Below are 19,385 nucleotides of genomic sequence, written 5' to 3' on the forward strand. Positions count from 1 at the left end.
TTGCTCTACTTTTGTCATCCTTATTAATATTGAAACATCTGCAACCACAAACATTGCTCTAACTTTGACTGTTTGCTCAGATACTAACATCATGTTGTGAAATGTCATCAACAGTATTATTATAAGTATGAGTTAGAATACTTAAACCTGGTTTATATTTCAGTGTCAGATCTACACTGTAGCTACACCATAGTTGCCTACACTGTTGTTAGCACTCAGAGGATAGGGGAATTTTTAAACTCTTTTGGCCGATGAGAGACATGGACGAGGAAATTCACATCTGATATTTTGGATGCCGAGTATCATCATTTGCAGTCTTTTTACGTCACACCAAAAGAGAGACTTGAGCCTATATACATTACTCAGACTCTGACAGTTACTCAGTGCTACCCAGCAGACCAATCACAGGATTTGCTGTTTTCTTCATTTCGATGTGTATTGCCTGTGAACTGAATCTGCCTGGGGTCTATGGCTGCAGCATAGATTTGACACAAAAGTGCAAATGACCAGTGTCCAACAGATTTAAAAGGAAAATCTTGAAATCAAACACTCTCAATCGTTCGAGATAAGGTTATAAAAAGATGCTATGCTGCAGCATAGCAGCCTCATTTCTAAACATGCAGGAAAAAAGGTGCTCGGCTTTCATTTTTTGTTTTCACTTGACAACAAATCACAAAGTTTCTTAATTCCATAATCTGGTGTGCTTTATAATGCAACTTCTGTTTTTTAATACTTTTTGTTAAAATACAGATTTTTTTAAATTAAATTATTTAAACCAAAAGCACATCACTAACAAACTTGTGCACATTTTTACTTGAGGAGGTAGGGTAAAAATAACTATGATAACAGTTTGTCAAAAACACCAAAGAACTAAAATTCCCCAGATTTCGGCTGATGTTTTGGTCAACCATCTGTCGCAGTGGGACACACCACACACCTGTATGATCCTGGTTATTCCTCTGAGTTAAAGGTTTTAAAAAGTAACCTCATTTTCTAGTTTAGGTGATAACTACACAGGCTAACATTACAGCGTTCGCTCCACCCTGTGCTGCTTATATAGAGATTATTATCATGTTTCAGATGAAACTGTGTCCCGTACTCTTTCTGTAGGGGAACGAAAATCACCTCTAGGGGTTTGTAGATGTGAAGCCCTAAAGGAAACTAGAGGTTGAGCAGGAAACAAAAAATGCATCCCAGTCTTACTCTCTGGCTTTGATCCAATACTTAGAAACTGCATCCTCCCCCTTGTTCCCACCCTTAAGATCATATCTCACACCCAACAAGAGTGAAAAAAACTGTTTCAAATTTAGATCTGATTAATAAGTGAGCATCATAAAGATATCTTGCAGGCTTAACACTGCAGATCTAATATTGATTTACAATAAGCTCTGAGGGAGAGAATGTATCTTGAGATATAGTCTTTGTCCCTCTTTTCTCTACACTGACAGCAGCAGAAAATCACAGAGGAAACAGGAAAGGCCTGAGCAGCTTGGTGTGGGGACGGATATCCTATTTGGGAGGCGTTCCCCCTTCTCTCTCACTTAACTCTCTCTCTCTTTATCCCTTTTTATCACTTTTCTCCTCTCTTGACTCCTTTTCCTCATTGTGTGGCATTAACAGTTTGACCAGGCTCAAGAGCCTGCCAAAGATTTGTGTACCACTTGTGTTTGTGGGTCTTCAAAGCTGTGTGGACTATGTGTTGGCATGGCGACGAGGAGGATGAGGACAGCTCAGAGGTGAAGCATTTGTTTGCTTGTTTGTTTGATTAGTGCGTTCCTGTAATAGTGACTCTGATTTCTGGTTACTTACACACTTTGCTGTTGTGTTGCTGATTTTGTGTTGGGATTGTTGGGTCTGTACAGATAGCTCTGCTGGAAGTGAATTTTTAAATGGCACAGGAAGTGGGCAGAAACTGGAGCAGGATTGGAGCCCCATTGTTTACAGTTGTAAAATGTTCGTCTTTGGAGTTCAGGTGCTTGTGACATTTTTCATCCAGTCAGAGGGGCAAGCTCATGAGAAAGGGTTGAAAAAGGAAAGTAAACATCATAGTTCATGGTACAGAGTTTAGTTATAATGTGTATTTATATTAGTGTTCTGGCAGAAATCTTTAGACTAGCATTACTAAGTACTTTTGAACCAACAGTGACTCTAACAGTCTTCCTGTTGACAGGTAGGACACTGAAGATTTGTTCTGAAATATTCTAAACACTCACTGAAAAAAACTTTTGTCATTCCTCACTGCTTCCCGGTCTCCTGTTTTCCCTTCTTTTAGCTTCTCTTTTCCAACATTTGTAGCCAAACCTTCCCCCTGCCCCCCATCGCTATCGTCTCTCCCGCTTTATCTTTTTCTCCCATTATTGCCTTATCCTGCTCACCATCTCTTCCTCTTCAGCAGACATCATTCTCAGCACCTCTTCACCAGGCTGGCTGTATTTCATATTAAAATATGTATCTTCTCTTTAGCCGTGTTGCCTAATTTCTTTATTCCACTTGTCTGTCTTGTTTCTACAGAGTGATCCAGGTGGGCTCTCAGTTCTGGAGCAACTTGGTCTGGACCAGAACTCCGATTTCTCTGACTCCAGTGTGCAGCAACTGCTGGACGAGCAGCGGGAAAGGATCCGCAGAGAGATCCGTAAAGAGCTGAAGATCAAGGAGGGAGCTGAGAACCTGCGCAGGGCAACAACTGACAAGAGAAATGCGCAGCAGGTCAGAGGCAGATGTGTTTAGATCGTCCCAAAGCTTCAGTACAGCAAGACCTGAAATACCTTTAATAGTTGTGCAAGCTTTACTCTTGTCACACTAAAAATGTGGTTTAAGATTAGGGGCCTTTGATCAGTGTGACCACAATTGTACCTTACCCAAGCACTTTGCCCAAATACACTTGAAGAGGTGTTTGTGATAGGAGGTGATTAGTGGTGGTCAGTTAACTGGATTCAGTACCGTCACTGGTAAAATTTCAGCCAGGGATTGCATTTTCCAACACCGTCATCACTGGTTTAACTGCATGTGTTGCATTGTAGTGCATACATGAGGTTGAACTGCTGCATTAGGAATATGCTATCGTTCGTGATATACCGCAAAAAACTATGGTTGATGGTGTATGTGTCTGGGACAGTCACACACACATACGTCATCAACTGCGACGCCCTCGTAACTCACATGCAGAAACATAACAAACATGGCCGAAGGCGGAGTTGAAACAGAGGATGAGTTTGTTACTGAACGAGGAGCTACGTCTTTTATCTGGAGGAAATCAGATGTGGACCAGACCACAGTAACTTGCACAGTGTTCTTTATTTTAAGATTCCTATTCCTCCATTTTACAGCCGCGGACATTATGCACAGCCACTGTTTATACGAGGAAATAACGGAGTGCGTAGTCCAGTATTTAGAAAGTGTGAGTAATAAACTCGCATCTCATGTAGATTTTCTATAAGGTTAGCATAATAACATTTACAACAACATAGGATGTACATAATATGATAGATAACATGATGCACGTTTATTTTTATCAGCGCTGTGGGTTTTGGTGCACAGGTGTCTTTAGTACACACCTCACAGACAGCAGACAGACAGAAGTGTATGATGGAGGGACAGATCAACTTTAAAACACTGCACTGTATGCACTATAACTGAAAATGTGACTGTTACTACTACTACCACACTATAAGCTTAATTGTAATTATACATCATGGACTTAATCAAACTTACTTAAAAATAAGGTATCAAATTTACTTATTTTTATTTTTATTGATTTAACAACAAGAGTTTCAACTTGGACTTGCAGTAAGTGACTTATCTCTGTAAAAAAAAAAACATGGTGGAGCCTGGCAGCTCTGCTCCACTGAAGGAACCTCCAGACTTAAAAGAAGATATAAGACTGAATTTTGGATTCAAACACTAGAGATAGAGGCAAACTGGACATATCCAGGATGGTCCAAATGAAGGTAAAATAGTGATGTAAATACTTCTTGTTTAGCATCAATTTTTAATGTTAACACTGAAATTTTTAATAATGTGCCAAGTTGGAACACTCTTTGTACTATTTCCAACTAAATTTCTCTTTAAATCTAAATGTAGAAGCAACAGAGGTTTTTTTTTACTAAAATACCCCTACATGAATAGATATCTATTTATATAAAAATATTTAAATATCTATATTTTTATGTAGCTGGTGTAGTTAAGCAGCCAATTTGATACATTTTACCTAGCCAATAAGGTTGTGTTGAATGGTGCTATTTTTGTTATTGTGATTTATATCATTTTCGCAATAAATACAGCAAAATATCATGATAAATCTTTTAGTCTGTGTCGCCCATCCCTACTGCCCATACTGTTGTCTTCTTACAGAACATTTTCTAGAAAGCCTGGAACTTGGGTGACTTTCCAGGGTCTTTAAAGATAGAACAATAAGTTTGTGCAGAAAGAAACCCTTAATCAAGAATATTTACTGTTGTGTTGTGTGTTCATTAAAGAAAAGAGTTTTCATTTCCAAATATTTTTTTCTTTTTCTTTTTTCCCATTACTTTTTTAAAATTCAAGTGACATTCAGCATACATATTCCTAAAGCTCATGTTGTCCTGAAGAAAAGGATGTTTAGAGCTTGACTTTGTACCACAGGGTTGATGTTTTACAAACTTTTTAAGACAAAAAGTCCAGGCAGGCTACAATAGTTTAAAACATAGTTTGGGGCTCAGAGTGTTAAAGGTGTGTTTTAACTAATGACTCTCTTGTTTTAAGTTTATGATTAGACAAAGATTCATGCTGTAGTATTAAATGAGGCCAGAGAAGCAGCTCTGAACTGTAGCTGTGTAAACTTGCCGGAACAGCAGCCAAAGCTAAGTTAAATCAACGATAAACACTCAAGTCAGTAGCAGCTTAACACACCACATCAGGGACGACGCTTAAAACTCTAAATGCAGTGAGAAGGAAGTTAACACTGAGACTCAGACATGAGTAACATGAATATGCATTTAAATGCATTTTTTTTAAATTACCTCCACCAAGGAGGTTATGTGATCAGGTGGGTTTGTTTGTTTGTTTGTTTGTTTGTTTGTTTGTTAGCAACATAACTCAAAACTTCATGGATGGATTTTCATGAAATTTTCAGGAAATGTCAGAAATGGCATAAGGAAGAACTGATTAGATTTTAGGAGTGATCCGAATCACTGTCTGGATCCAGGAATGTTTTTAAAGGATTCTTCACTATTGGGAGATAGGGCTAATGGCGGAGGCCTGTGCTCTCTGAGTGCTTTTCTTGTTTGTAATACTGTGATATAATACTGTTACTGCAAAGGGAAAGAAAAAAATACCGTAATATGACACTTAGGCCATATGGCCCAGGACTAATAGATATTTATATATTTGTGGCTTTGGTGTTTCTACGTGCTGACGTAATGTTGCTTCCCTCTCAATAAGCTTGAGTCTTGTGTCAACAGATGGCATTCTTTTCCCTAGCAGTACCCATAACCTCAGAGTGTTTCTCTGTGGCACCAATTGCTCCTTTTTCAAGGATCAATCACCTGGAAAACATGAAAACAATTTAAAAGAAAGATGTCCTGGTATTTACAGCAGCTGTACACCTGCATATTATACCCTCAAAAAGATGAGTCAGATTGGTATTTCTTCTGCCATTGTTGTGCTCAGAGCTGATGTCAGAAGTCCAAAACATTCTTGACTTTTGTCAGTGAGGGTGAGGAGAGACACTGACAAGTGCAGTGCAGTTCTCAATGTTGAACTGCTTCTAAACTGAGACTACTGAGAGCATGCTGACAAAAAGCTGAAGGTAGTGCTCATTGGTTTACTCTGAAGTTATTACACCTGTTTGTTTGCCTGGTGCAGTTTACAGAATATTATTATGTTCATTACAAGTACATTTTAAGTTAAATCAGAAACAGAAATCTAACCACAAAGCTACTACAGAATCCATCATAGATTTAAAACTTAATCTTTATTCTAATAGTAGAAGAATATTTGATATTTCTTTCTGGTGGATTTCCTCTCTATAGCCACATGTAATGTTTTGTTCTGCATTGTTCATGCTTTCAGGTGGACAATCAGCTGCGGTCTTCTAATCGCAGATTAGACAGCCTTCACGCTCAGCTGCAGGAACTGGATGCTCACATTGTGGTGAAGGGAGGAGAGGAGAATAAAGGTATCTATGCAAAAGAAAAATGGCATTAGGGTTGACTACTTTCGCTTTTATTTCTGGTTTCTTTATCTCAGATGTAGTTATGAAAGATGGTATTTGTGCAAAGAACTTCGTGGCAAGTTGTTGTCCATTTGCTTTTAGCATCATTAAATGAAATCCCCCATTTGTCAAGTGTTCAACCTACTGGAAAGATTTTTTGTGTGTTTGTATGATAATTACGAATTTCATTAACAGAAGAAATTACTTCAGTTTAGCTTTTTTTAAAGTTCCCATTAGCAAAAACATAGACCAGGACAAACTATGGTTTTAAAGCCATGTATTAATGAATGGTTTCAACACATTTTAACTGTATTCAGGTGGTCAAAGTTTTCAGTTACATCTGCTTTTAATCTGTGGTTCTCAACTGGTGTAGCTTCACGACCCAACACAATCTCTTTTAGGACACATCAGGACTAAAATATCAGAAAAATTCAACCATTAGTATTTATTTAGTGTAAAATGTTCCAGTCAGGACTATAATGGAACAAAACAGAACATTGAAAACAGGGAAAGAAAAAGAAAAAAAAATGCTCCATTTTATTGATAATATGTACATTTTTGACCATTTTCAAGAGATTTGGAGGAAGTATTTATCATGTGAAAAATAGCCTTGTTACCCTAATAAAAAGAGCTTGAGAGGAAGTGTTGAGAAAACATTGAAATTTATCCAATATCATGGTTTAACAGTGTAATTTAAAATGAATGAATATATGTCCACCTAGACCTTCAGGTATTTAAAGAATTTTTTGACACTATTTCTCTTCCAGGCATACATGCACAGGCATACTGAAAACAGATGTGCAACCCACTTTTGGGTGCTGACCCAGTAGTTGAGAACCACTGATTTAAATGATACATTAACTGTTATTTTATGTATGAATGAAATTTGATAGTACCAAAGTATTTTTTATGAAATAACATAAATGTAGTCAACTTTTCAACCCAAAGCTGTCACAAGTGAGAGAGACAGCACATCAGCGGTGGGCAATCAACACTGAGATTAAGTAGGAAGAGGGAGAACTGCTAGTTAAAAACAGAGAGTTTTCTTCTGGTTATTTCAGAGTATTCATGCCCTAGAGAACTTATAAAAATGTTAACATCGCCACAAGAATGCACAGGAAGGTGAATGATTTAGTTGAAAGGCCACATACTATGCAAAATACACTTTTTCAGGCTTTTCCAGAAAAAATATGTGCCCCTGACCTGTCCACAATACTTCCAAGAATCAGGAGGATCCTTTCCCTCTGCCCTCTCCTTCTTCACCTTTCAGAAAACGTGCTGAAACAAGCCATTCTCAGATTTTCCCCTTATGATGTCATGTTGGGAGTTAGCATTGCCCCAAGGTTTTTAAGTTGCCCGCCACACTGAAGAAAGTTCCGCCCTCTTTTCCTGATCAGGAGAGCCACATCCATTTCCTGAGAGGGGCGGAGACAGGGGGTGGAGTCAGACAGCCCACTAACATTTAAAGCCACAGAAACGGCTCATTCTGAGCAGGGCTGAGCCTGAAACAGAGTAATTTTTAGACATGCAAAAATCCACTAGTGGAGTGTTTTTTCAGCAACAAACCCCACAGGCATGCTTTGGGGGCCTCTGAGACCAGTATAAACTTGTCTTAAAGGGTTCAAATATGTGACATTTAATAGATGCTTAGAAATGCCCTCTTTCTGTCCTTTGTCTCTGTTCTGCTCTTTGTCAGGTAAACCAGTAACTGTTTGATTTACTGGTCAGCAAATAAGAATGAGGATGTCTCCTGGTCCCTATAATGTTTTCTTTTATCCCTAACCTGCAGACATTTGACAGCTTCACATTTCTGGACAAACAACGACACTCATAAAATGTCCTAAATAAGACATTACAGAGTTTAGAACCATTGCAAATACCCCGAGGTATAAGTTAAAATTTTGTGGCAATATTTAATTTTATGTGCACAGTTTTGAAAAGTTATATATTTCATTTTATTTTACTTTTAACATTATGTCTAATTTTGTATGCGTCAGTGACTCAGGTGTGTTGGAAGTCAAAAATTCACCAGTTTTGAAAGTCTAGGAGGTCTTTTTTTTGGTCATGGTATCAAAACAGGTGCCTTTATTGTTGGATTTTACAAGTAATTTAAAAATTCTAATTCTTGTTTTGTGGCAGTTTTAAACCATTGCACTTTTTTTCTTTTCATCTTTTTTCTTTTTATCTTTTTTCTTTTTAATCTTTGTTGCTCAAGTTTCCATATAAAAAAATCTTTCTTTATGCTTTAGTTTGAAGTTTGTCATGTTGGAAACCAGGGCACAAAAAGGATGCACATGCATTAAAATGCACAAAATCTAAATAACTATAATTTGAGCATCTGCATTGTTAATCTGTTACAGTTAATGTAGGCCAAGACTACAGAGCAGTGAAAAGAAAAAAAAACCTGATGGTTTGTCTGTCCCTTTTCCATCTTGGTGGGACAGCATGTGGAGCCAAATAATTGTTTGAGCTTTTTGTCTGTTTCCAGCTGGTAAAAGCTGTACTCAACCTCAATTCAAAAGAACATTGGTTACAGCATCCTCTTTTCTATCCAGGATATTAACCCCTCACTTGTTCCAGCAGAATTTCAAGGAAAAAACAACATTTTTCAGATGATGTGCGTAATCCGCCTGAGAGTATTTACAACAAAGGAATCAATGTGAACCCTCATCTTGTTCCTTTTTTATACAGTGATATCTTTATCCTTTCCCCCACAGATGAATGTCCTCAGTCTCCTGGGTCTGAGAGTCGAACGTCAGCGCACAAGGAACGCATCGCTGCCCTGGAGAGGCAGCTCAACATCGAGCTCAAAGTCAAGCAGGGGGTAGAGAACATGATCCCCATCTACTCCAATGGATCCACAAAGGTACAGGACATTCACTTACTTCATAGAAACACATGAACTCAGCTCAGCAGAAACATATAAAGCGGACATGCATAAATGTAGAAGGTAGTTCATATAATATTACCCAGATGTGCATGAAAACATATGCACATATACACTCATGGACATGTACAGAAGATTATTTAATAGAGGGTACACAGTATGCCCCTCCCCCAGCTTTGTCATAACTGACAGTGTGTGTCTATCTTAATGATCCATAACCTTGTCTTCTGCTGACTCAGGTGGAAATCGCTAAGTGGTTTAGAACACACAAAGATCTTCTCTCATGCGCACACACCTCATCCTTTCTCAAATAAAACCCTATTCTCTTTTATGCAGCATCTGATTCACCTGTAGTCAGTCTTCCTCTCATACCACTACAGGTGCATCTCAAAAAATTTGAATATAATGAAAAAAGTTGAATATATTTTGTCACTATTTTCTGAAAGTGAAACCCATATGTTAGATAGACTTGTTACACATAGAGTGAAATATTTCAAGCCATTTATTTCTTGAAATGTTGATGATTATGACTTACAGATAAGAAAACCCAAAATTCAGTGTCTCAAAAAATTAGAATATTACCTAAGATCAATAAAAAATTGATGTTTTAAACAGAAATGTCAGGCTTCTGAAAAGTATGTTCATGTCTATGCACTCAATACTCGATTGGGCCTCCTTTTGCATGAATTACTGCATCAATGCGGTGTGGCATGGAGACGATCAGCCTGTGGCACTGTTCAGGTGTAATGGAAGTCCAGGTTGCTTTGATAGCGGCCTTCGGGTCATCTGCATTGTTGGGTCTTGTGTCTCTCATTTTCCTGTTGACAATACCCCATAGATTCTCTATGGGGTTGACGCCAGGCCAGTTTGCTGGCCAATCAAGCACAGTAACACCATGGTCATTGAACCAGCTTTTGGTACCTTTGGCAGTGTGGGCAGGTGCCAAGTCCTGCTGGAAAATGAAATCAGCATCTCCATAAAGCTTGTCAGCAGAAGGAATCATGAAGTGCTCTAAAATGTCCTGGTAGATGGTTGAGTTGACTGTGGACTTCAGAAAACACAGTGGACCAACACCAGCAGATGCCATGGCAGCCCAAATCATCACTGACTGTGGAAACTTCACACTGGACTTCAAGCAATGTGGATTCTGTGCCTCTCCACTCTTCCTCCAGACTCTGGGACCTTGAAGAGACCTTGAACATATTTTTCAGGAGCCTGACATTTCTGTTTAAAACATCCATTTTTTATTGATCTTAGGTAATATTCTAATTTTTTGAGGCACTGAATTTTGGGTTTTCTTATCTGTAAGCCATAATCATCAACATTTCAAGAAATAAATGGCTTGAAATATTTCACTCTATGTGTAACAAGTCTATCTAATATATGGGTTTCACTTTTAGAAAAGAGTGACAAAATATATTGAACTTTTTCATGATAATCTAATTTTTTGAGGTGCACCTGTACTTCTCTTTTTATTCCACAGAACAATTGCCATAAAATTTAAGTTTAAAACTCATATATAAATCAGAAGAAACCATATTTCTGTTACTAAAGTTAACCTGTTAAATTGGTAATAAATTCCTTCTGATCTTGTCTTGTAATTTGCTCTTTATCGTACCTTCACTCCTATCAGGATAAGAAGATGCTGCAGACGGCCCAGCAGATGCTACAGGACAGTAAGACCAAAATTGACATCATCCGCATGCAAATTCGCAAGGCTGTGCAGGCGACTGAGCACAATGATGACACACAGGGTAAGTTTCAGCTGCCGCCCAGAATAAAATCTAAATATATAAATACATAATGCTTTTGTAGTGCAGTGATTTAAAAACACACACACTGAAGTGGGTTTTGATAAACTTCTGAGTTCCAATGACTCTGAAACAAATTTTCGGTCCATAAACACAACGGAAACTGTTTCCTTACAGAAATATGATTTAATCATTGTGTACCATATTTGGCCCTTTGACAATGTTCACACAGTGGCCATTTTCCTCATGCTCAAGTTGAGAAGTTCAAAGGCAGTTATGTTTTACTTCTGCTTTACAGGTCATAAGCTGGATGTATTTACAGTGTCTGATATCCAATATAATTTCATTGCTTCCTGTTTGATCTGAAACGGAAAGGATAGTTGAAAGTGATAGAGAACATTCTGGCACTATCTTTAAAACCCATTAGCTACTGTGAGACAACAGCCAAGCCAAGTTTTTAACCGCTTCTAGCGAATATTACTGCCCGTTAGAGTCACAGGATCCCCATAGCGGTATTGTTAGGAAAGGACATTAAATCTTTGGAAAATACGCTTTAACTAAAACTCCCACTGGGTGGTTATATGCCTTTGAGAGTGATCTAGTTGCCAGACAATGAAAAGCCTGGTGGTGAGTAAAGAGAAAGGGCTGGGGAGGTTTCTGTGGGATTCATAGAAATCTTATGAGCAAGGAATTAACATGAGGTACAGTGACCTTGACCCTTGAACCCCAAAATCTAGCCAGTCCATTCTTGAGTCAGATTAGATGTTTAATTAAAAGTGTGAAGCAAATCCCTCAAAAAGTTATTGAAATATGGCATCACAAGCAAAGGAGGAACACTAGATCAAATTACCTTGACCTTTGACCGATGAACTCTATGAACTTTTGTGTTGTGTTCATAAGAATAACATGATGAAGAATATAATGCCTTCAGTCTTTGCCATAGCTGGATTTAAAAGGAACCCTGCATGATCAGACCAGTTCATCTTGTTGGATAGATGTATGTATCTCTCATATACATATTGAATGAAAAAATACACTAGATATCTGCCTTTTAAGTAATTTGAGTTTATTAATTCACCAGGAGGCAGCCATGCACTGTGACTTCACAGTCCCCCAGAGCTCGCCATTCCTATGCAGAAACTGCTGTTGCAGACTGGCAGCCAGAGTTACTGCTGCATCTCAGAGACACAGCACGTCTTATGCATGGAGAATTCTAAAATTTGAGGTCTCTTCTATTTTTTATTTGCACCATGAGCAGTTATCTGTCCATCTAGACAGGAAAACAATAAATGCAGAGCCATACTTACCTTCTTGTAGCAAATATTTATGTCCACATTTGCAGAATCTGTTTGACATCAGTTTCTTGATGAACCAGATAAAGGCCATGAGCTAAACGCATCTGTTTAACAAAGCTGTTCTGCAAACTTCTACTCTTTATAAAGCTTTCTGTTTCCACACGGTTCAGGTAAAGATAAACACAGAACCAAAGCACTTCCGGTTTGTACTTTTCAAAGTAAAAGTCCACTTTAGCATTTCTCAGAAGAAACTCTGTTTGTATGTACCGTATTTCCTGAACTATAAGTCGCTCCGGAGTATGTCGCATCAGTCAAAAAATGCATCATGAAGAGGCAAAAATATATATAAGTCATATATATTCCTCTCCTTGGCAACTACCAGGGCATGGAGACGTAACTGCACCGTTGACAAGCCTCTCCCGGCAGCACGTTGTTCAAGCACCTATCTGTGTACTCGTTCCTCCAGCTCTGGCCATCTTCCTTACAGCCCGCAATTAGCTTTCTTTGTTTTCTTCATTGCAACAAGAGTAACCTCTGCTTTTTGCCAGTCCCTCATAAGTTTCTCACTCACTCTAAACTTTCTTTCTGTGGCTTTATTACCGTTTTCATTCATTTTTCAGTGGTACAGGAGCATATAGCACATAGTTGTCACCATGGTTGTCACAAGCCTAGAGCGCCCTCTCGCGGCTGTAGACGGTAATGTTTACTCCTTGTGCATGTCAGTCAGTATGAATTAACATTAAAAATGTAAAATTATATATATTTTGATATATGAGTCGCACCTGACTATAAGTCGCAGGACCAGCCAAACGATGAAAAAAAGTGCGACTTATGGTCCGGAAAATGCGGTACATACTGCTTTTATTTTGAAAAGCTCCCGGCACGCTTCCACTATACACTGTATCCAGTCACTTGTAGAGAGTTTTGTGGGTAAAAGGAGGAGGAATGACAGAGCTTTGACAGTAGGGAGACAAAACCAACACGCAGTAAACTCATGTATGGTGTAAAAGCTGTTATGGCAGCAACAGCTGCAAGCAGAAAAAATGTCTGAAAAACCTTGATAGCAACGGCGAAGATCGCTGTGGCACTGTGATGTCTCACGGACCAAAACATGGCGGCCTCCTGGTGAGTTTATGAGCTCAAATCTACTCAAACTGCAGATATCTGGGATATTCAGTGAGTTTTTTAGTCCAATATACATTTGAGAGATGCAAATATATATCCAACAAGATAAACTTGTCTAATTATGCAGGGTTCCTTTTAAAGCATCATATTTGAAAACTCGCTAACCCTTGTAATAAGTTGCATTTTGTAAACTCTTAAACATGGTAGTATTAACCCTCTGAGGTCAGCCCACGTGCTGCCGTGTGTCCGCGACGTTTTCGCTTTGTTTTTATCAACATTTGTCATTTCACATCGTAGAGGGCAGTTCTGACTCTTGATGAACAGGAAAATCTCATCTTTCTCCTCCTCCCTCACTTGCCGTCCCATGTGATTCACAGCCAGAGTTGAAGGTCCAATAAGAGAGCAATTGGCACATGTTGTCACCTCTAACTGTGCGTCATTGGATGAGTCCTTTGTCTGTCAATTTGCGCATACATAATTGGTTGAATCCTTTTTCATTAACTTTTGCCAACCAATTAGCATTCTGGGATCTTTAAAGCCCTCCCATCACAGTATTTGCAGGTGAGGTAAAGCAAGAGGCAGGAGCAAGAGGAGAGAATCAGAATGGCATAAGGAAAAACTGATTAGATTTTAGGAGTGATCCGGATCACCATCTGGATCCAGGAATGTTTTTAAAGGATTCTTTACTATTGGAAGATAGGGCTATGGTAGATGTCTGTGCTGTTACCACTTTACACCAGGAGATGGTGGACACGAGTAACTTCAATCCCAGCAGCATTTTGGCAGTGTTTCTGTTCAAAGTTTTGGAGTTTATAGAGTTTGAAAGCCTGGTCGAGGACGAGTCGGAGCGTAACAGAGAGAAAGACAGCGAATTGTAGCAAGAATACTGATAAAGCTGGGAGGAATAGAGGAATATTCACCCTTTGCCATGACTTCCAGTCGTCCAGTGAGACCATGGGTGAGACTGTCACTGCATCTGTTGGCACCGGCAGGCAGTGCTTCCAACATGACAGTCCACCGTAGCGAAGCCAATGCTTTGCCTCACCATGTTTCCACCCCACTGGGGAGGGAGTAATCAGCAAGTGCCGTGGTGGGGGGCGCATGGGGACAGATCCAGGAATGTTTTTAAAGGCTTCTTCATTATTGGGAGATAGGGCTAATGCCGGAGGTCTACGCTCTCTGAGTGCTTTTCTAGTTTTAGACATGTTCTCTGCACTTACCTGTTATTTTATTCATATATTTCACTACTTTTGTGAAGCTTAGACTTTGGTTCACCTATTTCAAGCACCAAAACATTGTGTCTTAATGAATGAAGGTGTCTTTTCACAAGAGAGAAAATTTTTCAAAGATCAGATTTCAAAATTCAGCCTTTCAGCTAAAATAACTCTTTACACAGTCCTCTTGGACATGCATAAAGCTGATATTGTCCTGAAAATTTTGATATAAAACACGTGGGTATTTTGTTATTTAAGTACCTTAAAGGTGAATTGAAAAAAATGTGAAAATCAAGGTCATACCCTTAGACCTCAGTGGGTTAAGGAAATGTTTTTCCTAGTTATAATAATTATTTATCAAGTAAATTCTTGTCATATTTTGGCAGTTCTCTGGTAACTCTAACCTTTTCTTGTCCCTAACCCATTAACCCTAACCCTAACCATCTACCCCTAAAAATTACTTGGGCCAAAATAAACAAATTGCTTTGGAATTATCAAGCAATTTATGTAGAAAATCGTCATCTTATTTCAAAGAAATTACTCGATAAAATACCACCCAATTACAAGAGAATTTAAACAATTTTAAGTGGAATTACTTGATAATAGGTAAATACTTACCTAATATTACGAAGTTGTGACTTTGTAAAATGCCATCTTATTACATGATAATTACCACTTATCACTGTAAAGTTACTAGGTAACTTAAATAAAGTGCTACCAAAAACTCATCAACAGCTCAGTCCAAGATGCTTTTATTAACATCAGTGTTCAACCAGTTCCCACCTAATGTGCCTACTTTTATCTAACATCAAACAGCATTGGGTTGTTCCTTCGTTTTCCTGTCTTGCAACACAATCAAGTGAAAGTTTCAGCTTGATGTCAAGTGCTAGCATTTTCTATGATCTGATGTACTTCTAGATCTTTCAATTTTCTTTTAACTTACTAATAAATCACAAAGTAATGAAATTATGACTTTCAGATGCACTTGTTTAAAATAAAGCAGTTAAACTTTACATTAAAAAGAATGTGTAAAAAAATCTCTATCATAAACATGAAGACCCAGCATTACACCCAGGGCTGCCCCTGGCCTAAGTGAGGCCCTAAGCAGACTTTAGTATGAGGCCCCCATCACTGCCCCCCAAAAATAGATGTTTTGAGGGTTCATTTACTAATGTGTGACGCCCAGTTAAAGTTTATGTTTGGTCAGTGTTGTGTATACATTCCTTGATCATATTTATCATACAAACACCAGCCTGATGTGCAGAGACATAGAGAAGAAAAAACTCTCAAAGTGAGGCCCCCCCTGAGTGATGAGGCCCTGCGGGCTATACATAGTCTGCATATAGGGAGGGGCAGGCCTGATTACACCTGAAAAAAGGTCAGTATACAGTATTAAGTTAAACTGTGAAGAAATACATGATAGCCATGTATCCTCTCAAAATACAAGTCATTGTAATATGAGCAAATACTTGGTACAGAGGTCCTGTACATCCAGGTGGATGCTGTTTATAAACCCAACCGGACCTTTTTCTTTCAGCTGTCTGGAAAAAATGAGATGCCCTGTTAATTTCAAACACAGCCTGCAAAACTGCACAATTTCAAATATGAGTGTTTTTATGACCGTGGTCAGCTGGCACTGACAGGATGCTCTCTTTCATCTCTCTTCATTTGATCTGGTTTTCTTTGTCTCTGCATGTCTGAAACTGTTAGTCCTGAGCATTAGCACCAGACAGCAGACCCACAGCAGCATAAACGGATCAATATGGAGCAGACTCAGTGTTTTCACATCTCTCTGCCTTAGTTTTATGTGGAAGAAGATGAAGAGGGCCAGTACTGATTCATTGAAGAGTGTATGAGCATCTCTGTGTTTTATGTGTGAGTGACTGATACAAAGCTTGTGTAATGGCCCACCTGGCACATTATCACAATCAATTATGTTCACACAAAAAAGGACTCCCAGATAATCCTGCCGACCAACAGAAGGGCCGACAGATGTAAAATCCCTTTTACACACAAACGGCACAACCAGACACTCACAAATGATTATACTGTGAATGTGGGAAAAGTAAAAACCATCAGCATGTTTTAAATGTGCATAGATCTTTTCATGCATGTTCAGGTGCAATCAGATAGTGACTAATGGGATGTTCTTTTACTTTTTCTGCATTATATGATGTAGCAAGGTGATATTGCCATTCAGGACAGGTGAATAACTATTATAAATAACTATCATGCCCCCCTGGTGGGAAAACAGGCATCTCAACTTCCTGTTCACACGACAGACTATACAGAGGTACATGATCGATCACTGTGACCGAAGTGATGACATTAGGAAGGATGGATGGGCTAGACTACACCTGGAAATAAGACTGTAACAAATATACTGTATTTACTATTCTGTACTGTATTAATTTTCTTATTCATGAATGGTACGCTAGCTTGATGTTAATGCTAACAGCAGTGACTCACTGGTTTACTGAAGTGTGTTTGCAGTTTCTCCTCACCATTTCTATTTTTCAGTCGGTCGTGATCATCGTAAAGACACACACCTTGCCTTAAAAGCTTGACAAGCTTTTCTTCTGTCACATAGTTCCATGTCACAGCACCAACTTCATCACTTTTTCTTTGCTGTTTGGTTTGTTTACATTTTACATGTGCAGATCGTTCTGTGCTCTCACTGGTCAGTGTCACTGATGTCACAGAACAAACTGTTGAAGGGAGGACAAAATCAAACATGCTAGACTTTCTGTTGGGAGGTTGGGAGGCATCTAAGATGTGTTCTTGATTGTTATTCACTATAACAGATTACATGAGATGGAACAACTGATTTTTGGGCCCAAAATCCCCCTGACTGTCAGGTCAGGCTGTAATCATGCTGAAAACATGTAGTCTGACCTTGGCTTAAAGGGATACTGCAACATTTTGGCAAATTTGCCCATTGCCATAATTCATATAGTCTTAGTAATAGGTTTGTTTCCTTTAGTTGTCGGTACAAGCTTTTTTTTTTAGATCTGGGGGGACCGATATACCAGCTGCACAGCTAACGCTATGGAAGCAGACGGTATTTTTTGCTTTTCCTCATTAAACTCATTACATACACAATCCAACAACTCCAAAACGCTCTCGTGGACAAGTTGTGACCTGCACATTCACCACACTTTGAAATGATAACGTATAATTATGTAACATTACGACACATGAAGCAAATACTCCGGACTATTTCTTGAGTACACCACTGGGCGGAGTGACACAGTGCAGCAACCATGTCTGGAGTTTAGTTCCAGCTTTGCATTTAACTTTAAAACATCTCTGTCTCGTAATGTTCCATGATTATTTCATAGCGTGGAGAATGTACAGGGCACAACTTGTCCACGAGAGCGTTTTGGAGTTGTTGGATTGTGTATTTGATGAGTTTGATGAGGGAAAGCAAAAAATACCGTCTGCTTCCATAGTGTTAGCTGTGCAGCTGGTAGATCGGTCCCCCCAGTTTAAAAAAAAAAAGCTTGTACCGACAACTAAAGGAAACGAACCTATTTCTAAGATTCTAGGAATTATGGCAATGGGTGAATTTGCCAAAATGTTGAAGTTTCCCTTTAAGAAAAATATGTGTAAGGTCAAGGTAAAAAAGGTGTTTTCATTCATACTTGAAGCTCATCTTAAGTGTGGTGTATGTACAGAATGAAATCCCATTAAATGAAGTCTGAGTCAGCTGAGTGGTCCTCATCAATGCCACTATGAGACTACATTTACATGCTACTGGCATAGCTCTCTGAAATCTCTGTATTAAGTTGCATTCTGGGTAATATAGAAATCCCAGAAACAAAAAAATAAAACCATTTTATGTCTACTTTGAGCTCCCTTTTCCACGTTTATGATGTCTATTGAAAAGTCTTTGTCTTTGCACTATAACTCCACAGATTGTTACCTTTTAAGGAAACCTCAATTTTAGTTTCTTCCTTCTATATTTTTTGTGCTTGTGTCTCATGAAGTCGTGGTCTGTGGTTCTTTCTTGGTTAATCTGCCTCTCCATATTTAAAACCACACACAGGGGTTGTGTGTATAGTGTACACAGACAGACAGTCTCCAGGCACCACACCCGGTGGTGGGGTCATCTAGCAGGGTCTGGGCTTCAGGCAGAACACCTTATTAGGAGATAAAAGCACCCACATCCATTCCCCAGCCCTGTTTTCTTCTCCTTCTTGCTCCCTCCTCCTGTCTCTTTCAGCTTTTCAAGCAGCTCATAAGTCATAAAAATCATTTTTAATCACTCCCTTGTGTATTTTTGTCCTTCCTCCCTTCTAACCCGACATTTAAATGTCAAATGCACCTTTTTTAAGGCAATTTATCCTATTTTCCTCTCCCCTACCTCGACTCACCTCTCCTCTCCCCATGTCTATGTACTCAATTGTTTCCATTTGTTTCCCACTGTTTAACCTGCTACTGGGCCATTAAGCTAACCACTTAGCTGTAATTGTGCTTCATGGTAGCGACTCTGAGGCTGACCTCCTGTCTGTTTTTGTCCGTGAGGGAGCTTGAGTGTGTTTTACTCTTTTGACTGAAAGCATTACGCCCACTTTGCAGCTTCAGTCGAGTAACTGCTACCATTGTTTTACACTTTATGGCTGAAATAAACTGTGAAACTGTGAGTGTTTTATCAGTGACATTGGTTTATTATGACAAGGCATTTATTTTACACTGGAGAGTGACTGGGTTAAGAAGTTTATATATTATATATTATTACCAACATTTGTATTTGCATTTAGTCTTTTGTCGTTGTTAATACAGTTCCTAAAACAACTTTTCCATGTTGAAGTATAGGAGCAGACCATGATTTGTCAAAATATTTGCAATGACTGATATTTTTCTTTAAACTCTTCCAGACACACAAAAGAATAAATATTACAAAGTGCCAAAATTACTTGT

General features: G+C 38.8%; 1 protein-coding gene across 2 annotated transcripts in view; it reads left to right on the forward strand.

Annotated features, from left to right (window-relative positions):
* Positions 1-19,385, forward strand: part of pkn1a (protein kinase N1a) — a 90,573-nt gene that overhangs the window by 51,240 nt on the left and 19,948 nt on the right. The window contains exons 1-5 of one of the 2 annotated variants that reach the window (XM_041784723.1): positions 1,600-1,736; positions 2,512-2,706; positions 6,049-6,154; positions 8,908-9,056; positions 10,711-10,831. In XM_041784723.1, coding sequence (XP_041640657.1) covers positions 1,695-1,736; positions 2,512-2,706; positions 6,049-6,154; positions 8,908-9,056; positions 10,711-10,831 — 613 coding nt within the window. In that variant the 5' untranslated portion in view covers positions 1,600-1,694. Of the gene's footprint in view, positions 1-1,599; positions 1,737-2,511; positions 2,707-6,048; positions 6,155-8,907; positions 9,057-10,710; positions 10,832-19,385 lie in introns of those variants that run through there. The other variant, XM_041784724.1, reaches the window with a different exon arrangement.

Source organism: Cheilinus undulatus, linkage group 4 (genome assembly GCF_018320785.1).
Source record: "Cheilinus undulatus linkage group 4, ASM1832078v1, whole genome shotgun sequence".
Taxonomy (NCBI): Eukaryota; Metazoa; Chordata; class Actinopteri; order Labriformes; family Labridae; genus Cheilinus; species Cheilinus undulatus.